At 33.9% G+C, this 17,934-nt stretch overlaps 1 protein-coding gene across 19 annotated transcripts in view; it reads left to right on the top strand.

The window, feature by feature from the left end:
- BAZ2B (bromodomain adjacent to zinc finger domain 2B) overlaps window positions 1-17,934 on the top strand; it is a 303,102-nt gene that overhangs the window by 182,361 nt on the left and 102,807 nt on the right. For 13 of the 19 annotated variants that reach the window (XM_053596953.1, XM_053596946.1, XM_053596952.1 and 10 more), the window contains 4 exons: window positions 1,100-1,393; window positions 2,990-3,050; window positions 4,088-4,196; window positions 4,465-4,566. In XM_053596953.1, the coding sequence (XP_053452928.1) occupies window positions 1,100-1,393; window positions 2,990-3,050; window positions 4,088-4,196; window positions 4,465-4,566 (566 nt within the window). The remainder of the gene's footprint in view (window positions 1-1,099; window positions 1,394-2,989; window positions 3,051-4,087; window positions 4,197-4,464; window positions 4,567-17,934) is intronic. The other 6 variants (XM_053596957.1, XM_053596951.1, XM_053596956.1 and 3 more) reach the window with 3 other exon arrangements.

The raw sequence follows: 17,934 nt of genomic DNA, 5'->3' as shown, positions 1-17,934 counted from the left end.
TCTTTTTCCTTTCCTCTCCTTGTTCCACAGATAACTAAAAACATAAAACATAAAATAGTTTTAAGTTTTAAATACAGAGATGAAATACATTTTTATAAAAGTTTGTGGATTTGTCACTGGTCAGACACAAATTCAACTAAATTTTCTAACAGCCAGTGTGAACAGGAAAATACAGTCAGTTAGTACAATTTAAAGCATCTATAAGTTAAAAACAAACTACTTGCTCAGGGTGAGAACAGCTTGTTCTGATCGTAATTTTTCTTGGGGTTCTCATGAAAGCAACTTTGCATGATAGGTAATTAATACCGATATTTAAAACTTTAAAAAATTAATTTTTATAATGAACTTCAGTGTAACCAGAGAGTACCACACAAAATAGAATTCTGCAAACGCTATTTTTCTGGGGGCAATTAGGATGTAGTCCAGTTATCAGACCTGTGTTTATCAAGTTTAATCCAGTAATCGATTTTATGTATCTGGAAGAGTAGATGCATTATACATAGGACTACATATCTAGAACTTAAATTATTAAATCACTAAAGTATCCTATTATGATTATTTTTGTAAGCCTATTTTTTTTAAGAAGACTGATGAAGTCTTGCACCTAAATAGAAAGACTACAGCCAAAAAGCCTAAGTACCTCCCCCCAGAAAATTGTTTTCTTTTACCCCAAAGCCCAAATGAAAGCATGGTGGTAGTGCTAGGCTTCTCTTCCTTATACTGGACTAAGTATACTTCTTAAGCCATTGGAATATATTAAATTGAATAATCAAGTAAATTCCTCCCCTGTACCTTAGTCTCTCTATCAAGTTAAAAAGGATTTTGAAGCCATCAAGCAGAACTCATGTGACTAGTGTCATGTGAGAACTATTTTGTGAGTTGTATTGAGTAAACCTTATACTTAAAAAAATTTTTTTTTGAGGATTTATAGACTGCATACATTGTTCTCAACTAGCTTAAATGATTTGCTCTTCAGGAAAACTGCTCTTTTGAGTTCTTATTCCAGATACTGGCTCCTGAAGTAGTCCATTTACATACAAACTGCAAATTATTGGTGATTATCTAGTTATAATATACAAATGCTTCTTTTACTTCCCAGAATCAGATAGTAATTCAGAATCAGATACAGAAGGATCAGAAGAAGAAGATGATGATGATAAAGACCAAGATGAATCAGATAGTGATACTGAAGGAGAGAAAACTTCAATGAAACTGAATAAAACAACTTCCTCTGTCAAAAGCCCTTCCATGAGTCTCACAGCTCACTCAACACCTCGTAACCTCCACATAACAAAAGCCCCAGGCTCTGCTCCTGCTGCCTTATGTTCTGAATCACAGTCACCTGTTTTTCTTGGTACATCTTCTTCCACACTTACTTCAAGTCCACACTCTGGTACCTACACTTTATTTTTATTATTGTAAAATAGAAGTCAAACCATAGCAAGAATTTTTTCTTATATAGTGTTCTGGAGATGATCTCACTGGAATCAAGTATTACAGCTAGGTGTTACGTTGGCTCAGAATGGTCAACATGTATTTTTAAAGGATATGACCTATTAGCTTATCTTTTTTTCCTGTGTTTCCAGTTTAAGAATCTGATGACAGCTCTTGATTTTGAACCTTTCCTGCTTTTGTGTTCAGTTCATGCTTCTAGGATATAGAATTTGATCAACAGTTGGACTTTTTTTGTACAGTTGACCCTTGAACAATGTGGGAGTTAGGACCACTGCCCCCGACCCTGTAATTGAAAATCTGCATGTAATTTTCACCTCTCTAAAGCTCTCCAAACGCTTAACTAATAGTTGTCTATTGTTGGCTGGAAGCCTAACTAGTAAACAGTTCAGTTAACACACATTTTGTTTATGTATTATATGCTGTATTCTTACAATAAAGCAAGCTAGAGAAAAAAGGTGTGATTAAGCAAATCATAAGGAAGAGAAAGTGTATTTGTCATTCATTAAGTGCAAGTGGATCATCATAAAGGTCTTCTTCCTTGTCATCTTTACTTTGAGTAGGATAAGGAAGAAGAAAGGTTGGTCCTCTTATCATGGTGCAGAGGCAGAAAAAAAATCTGCATATATAAGTAGACTCATGCAGATCAAACCTGTGTTGTTGAAGGTCAGCTGTACTGTATAAAAAGAAGCTCCTTTGGTTACTTAAGATACAATTGCTGTCTGCCCAGCATATAGGCACTATCAATTCCATTAGTGAGTAGTATATTTAATTCCATTAACATGCCACATCTTTTTTCCTGTTTGACTTTTTATAAACTTTTTGAGGCCTTCATTAAAAGTTTCTACATTTAATATTCCCAAATTCCTCTCTGTTTTCATTTAATAAGTGAGAAAATACAGGTTGTGTAGTAAAATATTTTGTTGTTTTACTTGTTTTCCTCTTTTCTTGGCAATTTTGCTTTCATTTGCCACAAATGAAATAATGCCAAAATAATCTGACTTACTTTAGGTGAATTAATTTATATTTGTGAAATTTGATTTTTGTCTTTGGAAAGTTTTACATATAATCTTAATCCTATTCCTTTGTGCTTTAGGTTAATTTAAAAAAATCTAGTAGCGTTTTGACTATGGATATATATGGACATAGAAATAACAATGTCTGAATGTATGAGCAGCTATTGAAATTTTCAGCATCTGAAAACTCATATTTTCAAAGACAATAACTATAAAGTTTCTGAACCCTCTATTTCCCGATTTCTCTAGCCATTTCCTTAATAATAAAGCTATATATTTTTGCAAAGCTATATATTCTTTAGAGAGAAAGACTAATTTTTCTGTCATTTGGACCAAAAGAACAAACAAATCCCTCTGCCTTATATAATGTTTTGTTGAAAATTATCTAAAAATAAGGTATAAATTGCAAAAACACCCTATTAATCCAAGTCATAAGAAAAGTTTCTAAACTATCAAAAGATTGTCATCTATATAAACCAATCTTTTATTCTTTTATATTAACTGGTTGAATTTTCTTAAAGGCACTTCCAAAAGAAGAAGAGTAACAGATGAACGTGAACTGCGTATTCCATTGGAATATGGGTATGCAAAATAAGGTTTTTCTCTTTTGCTGTTCTCTATATGTTTATATATATTTATATATATTGATTTCTCATCTTTTACTATTAATAAAAGAAGTGAATATACTCATAGTATTTATTTATTTTTCCGAGACAGAAAGTCGCCCTTGGTAGAGTGCTGTGGCATCACAGCTCACAGCAACCTGAAACTCTTGGGCTTAAGCAATTCACTTGCCTCAGCCTCCCAAGTAGCTGGGACTACGCGCCCGCCACAAGGCCCAGCTATTGTTTTGTTGCAGTTGTCGTCGTTTAGCTGACCCAGGGCAAGTTTCAACCTACCAGCCTTGGTGTATGTGGCCAGTGCCCTACCCACTGAGCTACGTGCTTCACCACCCATAGTATTTATTAGAACGAAAGAGCCAAAGCAATGGGGCAAAGAAGTTAATATATGTCAAAAAACTGAAATTGAGCCTAAGTACTTTGTGGAGATCTGGCAGAATTATGATGGGATCATCAGCCAAACATAACAGGGCTGGAAAAGAACCCAGAGCAAATCACATGGCAAAAAGTTAAGGTGTCAGAAGTTTTTATGAAGATAGGAGTTAAAGGACAGCAAAAACCACTTTGGTTAAAATTGAAGTACTCAACCAGAGTTTGGCCAAAATAATTTAATCAAAACCGACAGGTTTCAGACTTGGATGTATGTGAGCCCCAAAATAGCAGAGAGCCAAATTTACTTTACCCTTCTCACATAAAGCTTTTCAGATTGAAAAAAAAAAAAAATCAGTACACATTGACCCTTGTTGCTGATATCCAGTACCCAAAGTACTATGAGTTGTGATTTCTCGAAATTTTAATGGAGTTGAGTATTGTTAATTGAGTCTTTGATTAACTTCTTAGTTGAATTAGCTAAAAACTTAAGTAATTTCAATAGTAAATGTATTTGGAATTTTTTTTTTTGTATTTTCTAAAGAGCATGTGTACTTAAAGATTTTTTTTTCATTTTAAAAGTGTTTTTAAAATTATATTTTTCATAACTATCATTTCTGTTATGTGTAGCTGGCAGAGAGAGACAAGAATAAGAAACTTTGGAGGGCGCCTTCAAGGAGAAGTAGCATATTATGCTCCATGTGGAAAGAAACTTAGGCAGTACCCTGAAGTAATAAAGGTACATACTTTTCACCAAATAGCATACATTTGGTGCCTATTAAGCATGCTCATGTGAAAAAAAGTACACTCCTTTCTCAGATAAAGTTTCTTGATGCAAAATAATTTCTTATATGGGACTATTATGCTTAACCCAATTGATCTCCTAAAATCCATAGCCCCTTGATAGAGTATACAAAACATTAGTGTCCTGAAGCTATCTATACATCTTTACAAAGCTGGGTTGTAATTATTAAAACCTGAAGTGGAAAAATATGTGATTTTTTCAGTATCTCAGCAGAAATGGAATAATGGATATCTCAAGGGACAATTTCAGCTTCAGTGCAAAAATAAGAGTGGGTGACTTCTATGAAGCCAGAGATGGACCGCAGGTATCCACTTTTTAAAAAGTATAGTCTTTGAAGCAAAAATTAGTACCATAGTAACCTAAATGAAATAAATCTCACTACACTCTGAAACATTGCCTTTGTTAGTTAATTCATACAGCTGTACATATAACTTTGTGGTAAGCACTCACTAAGCCCTCAATTTTCTGTGTTTCGGTAACAAGGAGCTTTGATACAATCCATGTCTTTTTCACATTTTTTTATTTATTTTGTTTAATTTTTTTGCAGTTTTTGGCCAGGGTTGGGTTTGAACCCGCCACCTCTGGCATATGGGGCGGGCACCCTACTCCGTTGAGCCACAGGCACTGCCCGTCTTTTTTATATTTAAGTAAGCTTTTTTTTTATTAAATCCATCAATTCTATAGCTTATATGTATTCATGTATAAAAGTATCTATGTTCTTGTGGAATATAGGAAAATATTAGTTCCTATATTTTTAAAAACAGTTTCTAAAAATCTAATGTGAATAAGAAAACCATGCCATTATCAGTCACTTCAAAAGAGGATAAATATGCCTTGGTTTGCGGGAAAGATCTTATCCATTTGTTTGTGCCACCCTTTTATGATGCATTTTCACAAGATCGGTAAAATTTTTTGGTTCCTTAAAATTAAGTGAGTAAACTTTTGATTTTTGTAGAAATTGAGTTTTTAAATAAATTATACACATTTCTGAACTTATCCTCACAGCTCCCTTTGATCTTATGGGTCAGGCACACAACCTTACCAGTCAACAAAAAGGACGCTCCAAGGAGACCTCATCTCCTCTAGGTTTCCTTTAGTGTTTTTCCTTTTTCCTTACTTGTATGTAGCTGCATATGCATATTATTCCCTTTGCTTCATCAGCTCCATTGAAAGCAGATCCTAGTTAAGGAATGATGAGACCTAGATTCTCATTAATCCATGGAACAGTGTTGGGATTCTGGGTAACAACATAATGTCTCCTTTTCCCTCAATTTCTTTATCAAATAGAGACAATAATATTTATACTTATGCCTCATATGATTATGGCAAAGTTAAAATGAGATCATATGCCTGAAAATGTTTCCCAGAGGTTAAAATGCTCCTCAACTCAAGTTGATATTTTCTTTCTTGATTAAACATTTCTCCCTTCTGTCCCATTATAATGTACAGAAGGAAATTTTTTTTAGCAATTAATATTTTCTCTGTGAATAGGCAGGCTTTTCTCTCCTATCTTCCCTTCTAATTTGGTAATTGTAGAAATGGAAAAGGCCTTCTTCATTCTACAACTGGCTTATTTTGAAAGTTTAGAAGATTAAAGAAATTTTTTAAGGTCACATAGTCTCAACAAGGCAGGAGATAAAACCACAGCTGAAGATTTCTAAAAAAGTATTCTTTCACATATTTCATATAACCTATTTCATGACATTTTAAGGAAGAAGTTATGTCCAGATCTACTCATCTCTTCAGGGATCGTTCTAAAATACCAAAATGTGTTTATTGAAGTTTATAGAAATATACAGAAAAATAGTCTTTTAATTTATTTTTAAACTTAAAGTTAAAAAAATAAGACTTAGACTAAATCTTTAATCAAACAAATTTTTAAAATTTTATTGAACCTCAGCATTACACATTCCATGTATACTGAATCAGTTTTCAGTACCAAAACACATTAGAAGGCAATTTTTTGTTTTGCTTTGTTTGTAGAGGCAATTTTTTTTTGTTTTCCTTTGTTTTTAGAGGCAGGGTCTCATTCTGTCTCCCAGTCTGGAGTGCAGCAAGGTAATCATAGCTCACTGCAGACAAACTCTTGAGCTAAAGTGATCTTCTCAACTTAGCCTCTCAAGCACAAGTGCATACCCACCCCACCTGGCTAATTTCTCCATTTTTTTTTGTAGAGATGGAGATCTCTCTTTTGCCTAGGCTGGTCTCAAACTCCTGGCCTCAAGTGATCCTCCCAGCTCAGCTCCTCAAAGCACTGGGATTACAAGTGTGAGCCACTATGTGCAGCCAGAAGGCAATAATCTTATTTTAAAATTCTTTGTATTTTTCAGTCTTATTTTTGTATTATTGACGCCAAAGATGTCTTTATGATTTTAGGTTAAGTAGATTTTTGTTCTGAGAGGACAGCTAATTGCTATTCAATACATAAAGGATTTTTAGTTTTTTATCAGCGATAATTGGGCTTAATCTATACACAGAACAGAATGTTCTTTGACATCAATTCACTATTTATTAAATACAATCAGTAAACTATTGCATTGTTGAAATGAATTCTAATCAAGGAAATACTGAATTACTAAAGTCAGACTATGTTAAGTTGCCAGGATTTCAGCGGAATGCTAGGGGAAAATATTAACAATTTTGAGACCATTTTTGTGAGTTAAAAAAAATTAGTAAGTTGGATTTATTTCAGGATACTTTTAGATAACAGTAGTTAAAAGGTAAGTAATTCAAAAAATATTTTAGATAATTAGAGATGCATATAGCTATAAAGCAATATACATTTCTATATACTATGCATGTGTTATACAATTCATATGTGTAAATATATGGTTAATTAGAAACAGTATATAAGAATTTTCTGTGAAAATAGAGATTATATATTTTTGTTACAATAACGAATGATGTGCAATAATTTTGATCACCCTAAATTTTGTAGCTATAAAATGTGGTTAGCCACAAAGACATTTTTACCATGCAGTGATAATCATGTGGTTACAGTATATTTGCTTTTATACAAACTATATAAATAATATGATAGCTGAATAAATATTAAACTGTGCATATTAAAATCTAGAAGAAAATATATCAAAGCTTGAATAATGTATGTATTTGGTAGTGTTACAATAGATCAGTTTTTTTTGTTTTCTATATTCTTGCATGTTTTGTATTTTCTAAAATTTGCTTGTTTTATGCATATAATGTAAAAAACCATTTCCTATCTACTAAAAGGAAATATTTCTGCCCTCTGTAAGCCAATAAAGCTAAGAATTTATAGTTGTCCAAAAGCACAGAGATTGTACATAATGATTTTAAATGTTATTTTCCAAGCTTCATGTATCTATTTGGGTATTTGGTAGCAAATGAAATGCTATATTTGCAGATTCACTAATATAATCACCCCTTCATGTCTGTGGGTTCTGCATTTGTGAAGTCAATTAGCTTCAGATTAAAAATATTTTTTTTAATTACATCTATAATGAACATTTACAGACCATTTTCTTGTAACAATTCCCTAAAGATTATAGTATAACAACTGTAAGATAGCACTTATGTTAAATCCTGTAAGTTACCTAGAGGTGATTTAAATTATACAGGAGAATGTGTATAGGTAATGCACAAATACTATCCATTTTATATTCAGGAACTTGAGCATCTGCAAATTTTTCTATTAATGGGAATAAAGTCCTAGAACCAATCCCCCAAGAATACCAAGGGATAATAGTATTCTTAATCCTTCTTCTGATAAGACATTTTCCTTGGAAACATATTTTTTCCATCATGTATTTCAAAGCTACAGCTTAGAAAACTGTAGCCATTTTCTTAAAACATACCAAAAAACTTAACCAGTTCTATGTGTTCTAAGTTTACTTAAGGCATTTCAAAAATTACATCAGTGGTATTCTAAAGCTCTATATTTTACAGATGAAATTTAGTAATAATTTCTGTTAGAAGATCATATCTGTGGTGGAAAATGGTTATTTTGTATAAGTTAATCGTCTAGATTCGAGTTATTTCTGAGCTCAAAATAGTGATTGTTTTTTAATAGCAAACATTTCTTGAAAATATTGATTTTGTGTATAGCATAATGAGATGAGAGATGTAAGAACTTATATTTATTAAAATTTAAGTAAATTCATCAAAACTGAAGGAGGATAATCTAATGATTACCTTTAAAGAAAGATGAAACAGAAGCCCTTAATTCAAATAAGTAGGATTACACAAGAAATGGGCGAGGGAGCCCTTCATCCATTCATTATCAGTTTTATTTTGCTTATTAACAAATGTGTTAAGAGATTTGTAGAATCAACTACTTGTCAGCATCTACTGATCAAACACTTCTTACAAGCTTCTGTAAAAATCTTTATGTTAGGTGGTTGAGAGCCTTCATGGAACAAAACAATAATAATAGTACATGCTGTACTAGCTGGCTACCTTATAATGCATTTCTTTTAGCTGTTTTAGTAATAGCTAAAAGACTGTTTGAGACCCATTTGTAAAAGGTGTATGGTAAATAGATTACTGTCTCTGCTTTTTTAATCTACCAGGGCTGTCCAGCCTTTTTTCATTAGAAGAATAAGAGTTGTCTTGTTCTTGTTAAATATGCAAACCCTAATAAAAGCTGATAAGCAAAAAAAAAGGGGGGGGAGGGCAGTCTGTGCATGCTTTTTGTGATGTCCAGTACTACAGATAAACAAAAAAAGTCTATGCAAAATCAGCATGGGGCCATTGGACTATAGGTTGGACACTTCTGCCTAGACTCTACTTTTATGAAGGTAAATAGATTTCTTACAGTTATCTGTTCTACATTATAAAAAACATGAACTTAATCTTCGTCACTTTTTATTTTACTTTGATTTTGATTGTCAGAATAATAGAAAGTAAGGTTGAACTAGACAGATTTTGGTAAATATAAAATGGCACTATTTTTATTTATCTAAATACAACACAGAGGTAAGAGATATTCACATTTTTCTTAGAACCATCAGAAGACTTCAAAGTAAATTGTTAATGACAAAGATTATTTTGAAATATATGATGATCTATTTTGAAAAGCACTTCTTGTGAATTGTAGAAAACTAAACATTTAACCATAAACATTATAATTAAGTTTATTGTTTTGTCAAGCAGTAGGTTTAGAAGCATTTAAGAGTATTGACTGTCTTTTGATATCAGGCCAAAAAAGGTCAAAAAAAGAAAGATGCAAAGAAGAAACAAGTTAGAAATTACTAAAAATGTTGCTTTTTAAATTCATTTGACATGCATTTTTTAATGCCAAAAGTTAAATCAATATTTGTAGCAAACACATAATGTGCCAGGCATTTTTTCCCCAAATTAATTTTCCTTAAAGCATTTTGCCATAAAGAAAAATTTAGTAGTGAGCACACCTTTTACTATAAAGAAATAAAGCTGAAAGCATGACTTTGAGTACAAACTACTGTTCATAGAGAAACCAACGAGTATAAGAAAGTATAAGTTAGGATCACTGGTTTAGAGACGCTTATTCCCTGGGGAAGATAAAACACTAGGCACAACACTGCCCAGCTAAAATTAGGGTTTTGTTAATAAAGAATAAGAGGAGACTTCATAATAAGGTGGCAACACAGTCTCCAGTGCAATTTGTAAAGCCAGTAATTATTTTGAATTAAGTAAAGAACGAAAGAGCCAACAACCAGAGTTCTAATTCAACTCTGCTGTTAACTGTCACCCCTAGTGCAACATAGCTGTGAGCACATATGGACACTGAGAACATGAAAGATCAGTACCAGAAATCTAAAAGTCTGAAAATTTATGTCACTGATATACCAGGTAGGATTTTTATGGTGAGGTGAGGCCTATTACAGAAGGCCAATTGTATAAATACAAGTGTGGAGCTAGGAGGAGTTACTGAAAGATAAGACAGGGTAACCTCCTCTAAGTGGACAGCATAGTCAGCATTTGGAAACAATTCTGTCAAATCACATCTTAACTGTTTTTAATAGATGGCACCTCCATAGATAGCTGTTCTTACTCTTTTCACATCTTTAAAGTGCTATTCAGTATATAGTTTTAATAAACTATATGACTAGGGTTGACTAAGAATCCCCAATACTTCAGCCTGAGCAAGAGCAACACCTTATTTTTTTTAAAAAAGAAGAAAAAGAAAATAAGAAATGTTGTCTCTCAAAAAAGAAAAAATTAGCCAGGCATAGTGGCACACACCTGTTAGTGTCAGCTACTTAGCAGGCTGAGGCAGAAGCATTGCTTGAGCCCAGGAGTTTGAGGTTGCAGTAATGGAGCAATGATGATGCCTGGCCAGGGTAATAGAGTAAGACCCCATCTTAAAAAAAAAAAAAATAGACGTAATACTAAACTATGAAACAGATACAAGGAAATACAGCAAAATTCGGATTTTTCTGATGATATTAATTTTAATGTTTTTTTAAAGATGAAATGTCAAATCTTGTCAAAAATATTTAATAGTCTTGCTTTGCTCATATCCTAATAAGATATTTCTTAGATTCCTGGCAGTATGATTCAACATCTATGTTACTTTGAAAAATTGAAGCCCACTTAATTCCCTTATCTGTAATGTAAATGCATATAGGAGGTCTTTAAGATCAAGTTCCTTTTAGGTATGACATCTTTTTTTTTTTTTTTTTTTTGAGATAGAGCCTCAAGCTGTTGCCCTGAGTAGAGTACTATGACATCACAGCTCACAGCAACCTACAACTCCTGGCTTAAGTGATTCTCTTGCCTCAGCCTCCCAAGTAGCTGGGACTACAGGCGCCCACCACAACGCCGGGCTATTTTTCTTTTTTTTGGTTGTAGTTGTCATTGTTGTTTGTCAGGCCTGGGTTGGATTAGAACCTGCCAGTTCTGGTATATGTGGCTGGCGCCTTAGCTGCATGAGCTATAGGCGCCAAGCCAAGTAAGACATTCTAAAAGTTTTATATCAACTAATTATTAGGAAGTAAGTTATTATGGACGTATACTGTCAAAGAGAAAGGTAAAAAGAAATTAACTTTGCTTAAGCTATAGTTAAATTTACTGAAAATCATTTAGCCAAAAATCAATTAGGTAAATTATCAATTCACTAAATGGCTAAAAGACCTTAAATTGTCAGACCAATTCCCTTAATTGGAATTGGTCTGACAATTCCAATTAATTCCAATCTTAATACAGATTTAAAACATAGGGCTGGCATGGTGGCTCATGCCTATAATTGCAACACTTTGGGAGGCCAAGGCTGGAGGATCTCTTTGAGTCCAGGAGTTTGAGACCAGCCTGAGTAACCATAGAGAGATCCTCTCTCTACAAGGAACTTTTTTAAAATTAGGCTGGGAGCAGTGGCTCACACCTGTAATCTTAGTACTTTGGGAGACTGAAGTAGGAGGATTCCTTGAGGCCAGAAGTTTAAGAACAGCTTGAGCAACAGTGAGTGCCCCCCCACCCCCAAATATCTGTACTAGAAATAGAAAAATTAGCCAGGTGTGGTGGTGCACATTTATAGTCCCAAATACTTGGGAGGCTGAGGCAGGAGAATCAGTTGAGTCCAGGAATTTGAAGTTGTAGTGTTCTATGATTATGCCATTGCACTCCAGCCTGGGTAACAGAATGAGACCCTGTTTATCAAAAAATAAAACATAACACTACTGCAATTTTACTACCAGAGGCCAGGACTGGAGTAGATACAGGTTCCTATTCAGAAAAATATGAGTAGGAGAAAGTTCATTCATTCACTTATGACATTTAGCATTCAAGAAGTGTTGTAGTAGGCATCTCAAATGTTAATTTGAAACTGGCATTTAGTGGCACAGGACTACAAATTCCATGGTGAAATTTTTGCAGGATACTAAAACTTAAAAAAAAAAATCTTCAGGAACTTGGCAAATAGATCATTCAGTGAATTGGCTTTTGGTACACAAGTTTACTGCATTTACTTATATGTAATTATATTGCGCTTTCCCTCAAAAATAAATCAGCTTACAAATATTAAAAAATCAAACAAAATGGGAGCAACAAAAGAAAAAGACAAGGTGGGATATGAAATTAAAGTAGGAATGGGACTTGAGAATGTATCCACCTTGCTGCCAAGCCAGATTTATTCTAGCTTTCAAAAGTGAAACATGAGAAACCCAGTTAATTAGCAATTCAATGTCTATAAGATAAAGTAAAAACAAACCAGTTGCTCATGAAATGTTTAACGATGCTTTGGAGTGTCGTTTGTAAAGAATAATAGAAATGTTGAAATAAGAAGGTCATATTGGCATTAAATTTCATAGTAGCTCATCTCTTTTGAATTTCCAAATACAGAGAACATTTAAAACTTAATTCATTCAAAATAAATATGTTCTGGCTGAGCACTATGGCTCATCCCTATAATCCTAGCACTCTGGGAGGCTAAAGTGGGAGAATTGCTTGCAGCCAGGAGTTCAAGGTTGCATGCAGTGTTCCCACCACTGCACTCCAGTCCTAGTAACAGGATAAGACCCTGTCTCTTAAAAAAAAAAAAAAAAATTGTTTTTTCTTTAAAATTCTGTTTACTTTTTAAGTCATAAAAACTTCAAGAGAATAAATTTATTTGCCAGTTATCTCAAGTATTTCTTCATCCTGTAACTTAGTTTTGTTTAAGAAGGAAAACTCACTGTCCATTTATTTCCCTTTCCTGTATCATTTAGAGACTACTCCAAACCTTAATCACCTTTTTGGTCTACATTCAGGCTTTTTTTCCTTCACATCCAGTCAGTCTTCAATACCACTTATTTTATTATTATTATTATTTTTTTTTTTTCTGAGACAAGAGTCTCAAGCTATTGCCCTGGGTAGAGTGTCATGGTATCATAGCTTACAGCAACCTCCAACTGTTGGGCTCAAGCAATCCTCTTCCCTCAGTAGAGACAGGATCTTGATTTTGCTCAGGCTCTTCTGGAACTCATGAGCTCAAGGAATCCACCCGCCTCAGCCTCTGGGAGTGCTAGGATTACAGGCATGAGCCGTCATGCCTGGCTTATACCAGTTAGTTCTTTCTCCAGAAATGCCAATGTACAATTCACCTTCCTTTCTAGCTCTAATTCCCATGCCCTAATGCTGAATATCATAATATTTATGTGGACAATTCAGACCTTCCTGTGTCAGTCTCCAAACTCTTCTAAGTTTTTACTGCTCAAGGTATAGACCTTGGATCATCCACATTAGGATAGCAAAGGACCCTAGTTCACCTTTGTATGATGTTTTTCCTTACTCAGAGTGAGGTGCCTCAGTAAATATGTAAGTGGTGTGTTGAAACTTTATTTTGTGCTATATTACATTCTTAATGTAGTTTGATTTACTTATTTATGTGGTTCATTTTATTCAATCATCTGAAATAAGCATAAACCTGCTTTTTTTTTCTTTGTAGTATTTATAGAAGTGAATGTGTTACTAAGGATATAAATTATTATAGCAATCCTTGAAAATGGGAATTAAAATAATATAAACTTAATCTTTCTCCATCTCCATTGTGTTGATCATCTTTTTTTATCTATATCTTTTATTTTTTTTATTTTTTTTTATATCTTTTATATCTTAGTAAAAAAACATTTAGGAGTCATTTACTACCTTAAGTGTTAGAAATTTTTAAAAGGATGAATTATTTTTGCATGTACTTTATGATTGACGAAAAAGCCAATAGCATATGAATCAAGTGATACAAATTATATAAGCTTTTCCTGAGGAAAAGTTTATTGAGACAAATATTATTCGTCCTTACCCACAATTATGTATATTCCTCAGTGAATTAAAGCTGTAACATAAGGCTGAGATTTTCCTAAGCATCCTTTTCTAATCTTCTAAAATGCAGTAGTCAAGGTATTTTATGTACCTAATATAGACAATCTCCTTAGAAAGTATTTACTTGGAAAGTATTTACTTCTTAAATGCCAAGGGCAAAATATAAATGAAAATATCACTGTATTTGTCAGGTAAATTGGGTCACCAACATGTTTTGAGTTTTTATTGACATATGTTTATTATTCCAGGTGAAAAAATGTAACTGTAAAAATTATGTCTGGATAAGAAAAAATAAGTTGATAAAACTTTTTAAATCTTGGCCAAAAATTGATTTTGTTATTAATAAGATATTAAAAACTGAGGCAGCGCCTGTGGCTCAGTGAGTAGGGCGCCGGCCCCATATGCCGAGGATGGTGGGTTCAAACCCAGCCCCAGCCAAACTGCAACAACAAAACAAAAAAATAGCCGGGCGTTGTGGCGGGCGCCTGCAGTCCCAGCTGCTCGGGAGGCTGAGGCAAGAGAATCGCATAAGCCCAAGAGTTAGAGGTTGCTATGAGCTGTGTGATGCCACGGCACTCTACCCGAGGGCAGTACAGTGAGACTCTGCCTCTACAAAAAAAAAAAAAAAAAAAAAAGATATTAAAAACTGAATGCAGATTTGTTAACAGACTCCTTTTTTAGTCTCTCTTCTATTCCAAGCATGATGAATATTACTTTTATATTTTTCAAATTATATAATACTTTCTGCCTAAGACTATAATAGAAAAATGAAAACCTAATCAAAAGCTTCCCCTGCTGCTGAACATAATACAAAACTGTTACGATATCGTCCTTCTTAGTGGTTTATGGTCTGAAAATGTGCTTCATACAGCTTTTGTTCCTACTGATTTCATAAAAAATAAAACTCAGCAAAAATATTTTCATTTTCCTCAATTTTCAAAATTATTTTTAACATGAAAATTACTGAAAGTAGTTAGTGGAGGTATTCTTTTTAGCTTATAGATATGAACTATATGTGTTATTTTTTCTTTTTTTGGATATAAAATATGTTTATATGTTTATTTTATATTGGAGAAGGAAAAGAGTGGGAGGAAGAGATAAGAAAGAGAAGAGAGCAGGGAGTGACAGAAGGGAACATGGGGCAGGGGGAGAGAGAAAAAGGAGAGCAGAGCAGGGACATGGTGTGACATCCCAAAGAAGGAAAGGACGAATGCCCCCATTAATTCTTTTCTAACACAGTCTTTCCTTCACCTAATCTTGGCTAGGTTTTTATGGCTGAATACTGTGATCAGTTGCTTATCAAGTATAAGGACACCTTTGTAATGTCAATTTAGGACAGGGACGTGGTCAAGAGCACAGGTTTGACAGGCAGCCCTGGATTTGATTCATAATGCTGTTCCTTGCTGGCTCTGTACCTCAGACAAATTACTTAACCTCAGTGGGCCTGGATTCCCTCAGTTGTAATGTAAAGACAATAAAACCCATCACATGAGATGGAAATGTTATGAAAATTAAAGCATATAATATATTCAAAATGCCTGAAACAAAACACAGTGCTTGGAACATGGGATGTAGCTATTATCCATTACCCAGTAACTGAGATATTCATAGACTCCTTGCCCGGAGTCAGGAATCACGTTATTAAATAAAACTGAAGAATTTCTGATTGTATTTGGCTGCAGAATTCTTCCCAGCAGTTCAAGCAAAATTTCTACTTGAGATTAGTTTAAGACAGTGGTTCTCAACCAGTAGGTCGCAACCCATAGGAACTTTATGAAAGGGTTGCGGCATTAGGAAGGTTGAGAACCACTGGACTTTAATGGTAAAGGCCATCTTGAAATTTTCTTTAGCCTTCACACTGAAGTAATTATTAACTCTTAAGAAAAAGTAAGATATAGTAAGATAGTTATTTTATAAGGGTAGCTCTCATTTCTGAACATGTTATTTTGTACTTTAAGTAAGGTAATAAATATAATGACACATGCAGGATATACAGAAACCAGACTTAGATTATATATGCACTAAGCAGGGTTTTCTTCCAATACACAAGCACTATGTTGGGGTGTGTGCTACCACCAAGAGGCTTTTAATGGGAGATCTCAAATACACACAAAAGTGGATAGAATAATATGTAGCATGTACCTGTTAGCAGCTTTAGTAATTATCATTATGGCCAATATTGCTTTACATATACACCCCTCGGCTTCTCTCCTTTCATAATTTGTTGAAGCAAATCTTATATTAATACATCTCATTTCATCTGTAAATGTTTTCCTTTTGTATCTCTAAAAGATAATGACTCTCATTAATATATAACGACATAAACATAGTACCATTATTATAATTTAAAATACTAATTTCTTGATGCCATCAATTATCAGTCATTGTTCAAATTTTTACTTGTCTCTTGTTAAAATTTTCCTAGCGGTATATCTATTTGAATCAATATCCAATAAGGTCCACAGATAGGGACTGACTGATAGAACTTTCAAGATTCATCAGATCTTACACCAGTTTGGGGGTTTTTTACTTTTTTTGAGACAAAGTCTTACTGTGTTGCCCTCGGTAGAGTGCTGTGGCGTCACAACTCACAGCAACCTCCAACGCTTGGACTTAAGCAATTCTTTTGCCTCGGCCTCTCAAGTAGCTAGGACTACAGGTACTCACCAGAACGCCCGGCTATTTTTCGGTTGTAGTTGTCATTGTTGTTTGGGAGGCCCAGGCTAGGTTCAAACACACCAGCTCTGGTGTATGTGGCTGGTGCCCTAGCCGCTGAGCTACAGGTGCTGAGCCTTTCTTTTTTTTACTTCTTGCAATTTAATTGATGAAGAAACTAGATCACTTGTAGAATTTCCTACAGGCTGGATTTTGCTGTATAGTTTTAACATGTCCCTCTCACCCTATGTTTCCTTTAAAGTGATTGTAATTAAATCTAGAGACTTGATGAATTCTAGATTTTTTTTTTAGAGGGACTACATTATAGATGATAATATGAGCCTCCATCAGGAGGATGACTGTCTTATTTTGTCTCCTTTTTTTTTTTAATAGGCAGCCATTCAAGTGCAATGCTTAGATCTGTTAACTCATCAGATACTGCAATATGTTGATACTCTAACTCTTTTCGTAATATTTCTATAAAGAGAAACTTTTCATCTATTATTTGGACAGCATAGGTGTTTTTTTTTTTTTTTTTTTAACAAGACATTTTTGCCAGACATCAAAGGCTCATTTAATCATTCTTACTACTTTTGAAATCATGAATGAGGCCCTTTTCCCAATCTCCTTACTATCCCACAAAGCCACGGCTCTCTCCTTTATTTCCCTTGCCATTCTTTATGGCTTAGTTCAGGCTCACCATCTCCATAAAATTTCCAAAGACTACTCTAAATGTGTATGGCATCACTTCTTGGCCTTTTGGCTAAGATCAAGTGCAATATTTAAACACGTATGGCATGGACTGTGCACAAAATGATTTAGTGTATAATTACATGGTGTTACACATCACAGAGCTATGACTAGAAGTATTCTTTTATCCATGCCTGGCATAAATGCTGCACTTCTCATTCTGGCCAAAGAAACTAGTTAAGTGTGAATTAGTCAAGTGTTATTCCAGTTTAAGCGTCTTAGAGGATCACAATCTAGTACCATGACTGGTAAGTTACTGCATGGTATTAAGGACTATTGTACAAATTTTGTCATTAGTCATTAAATCAGGCAGTCAAAAAATTGTGATCTGTGATTTTTGTTTTAAATTATGTTATGATCACACATAATTTAAAAATTTGTGTATATCTCTTCTGTTTTAATCCATGTAATGAGTTGGCAGAAGCACTATTGCCAATCACACACATACAGTTGTTACACAGTTTTAGGCATTTCTGAAGAGTTGTTGAAAGACAATCCCAAATTATAACTTAGCCTG

This window comes from Nycticebus coucang, chromosome 7 (genome assembly GCF_027406575.1).
Source record: "Nycticebus coucang isolate mNycCou1 chromosome 7, mNycCou1.pri, whole genome shotgun sequence".
In the NCBI taxonomy this organism is placed as follows: Eukaryota; Metazoa; Chordata; class Mammalia; order Primates; family Lorisidae; genus Nycticebus; species Nycticebus coucang.
This window is presented reverse-complemented; position numbering and strand designations above follow the sequence as displayed.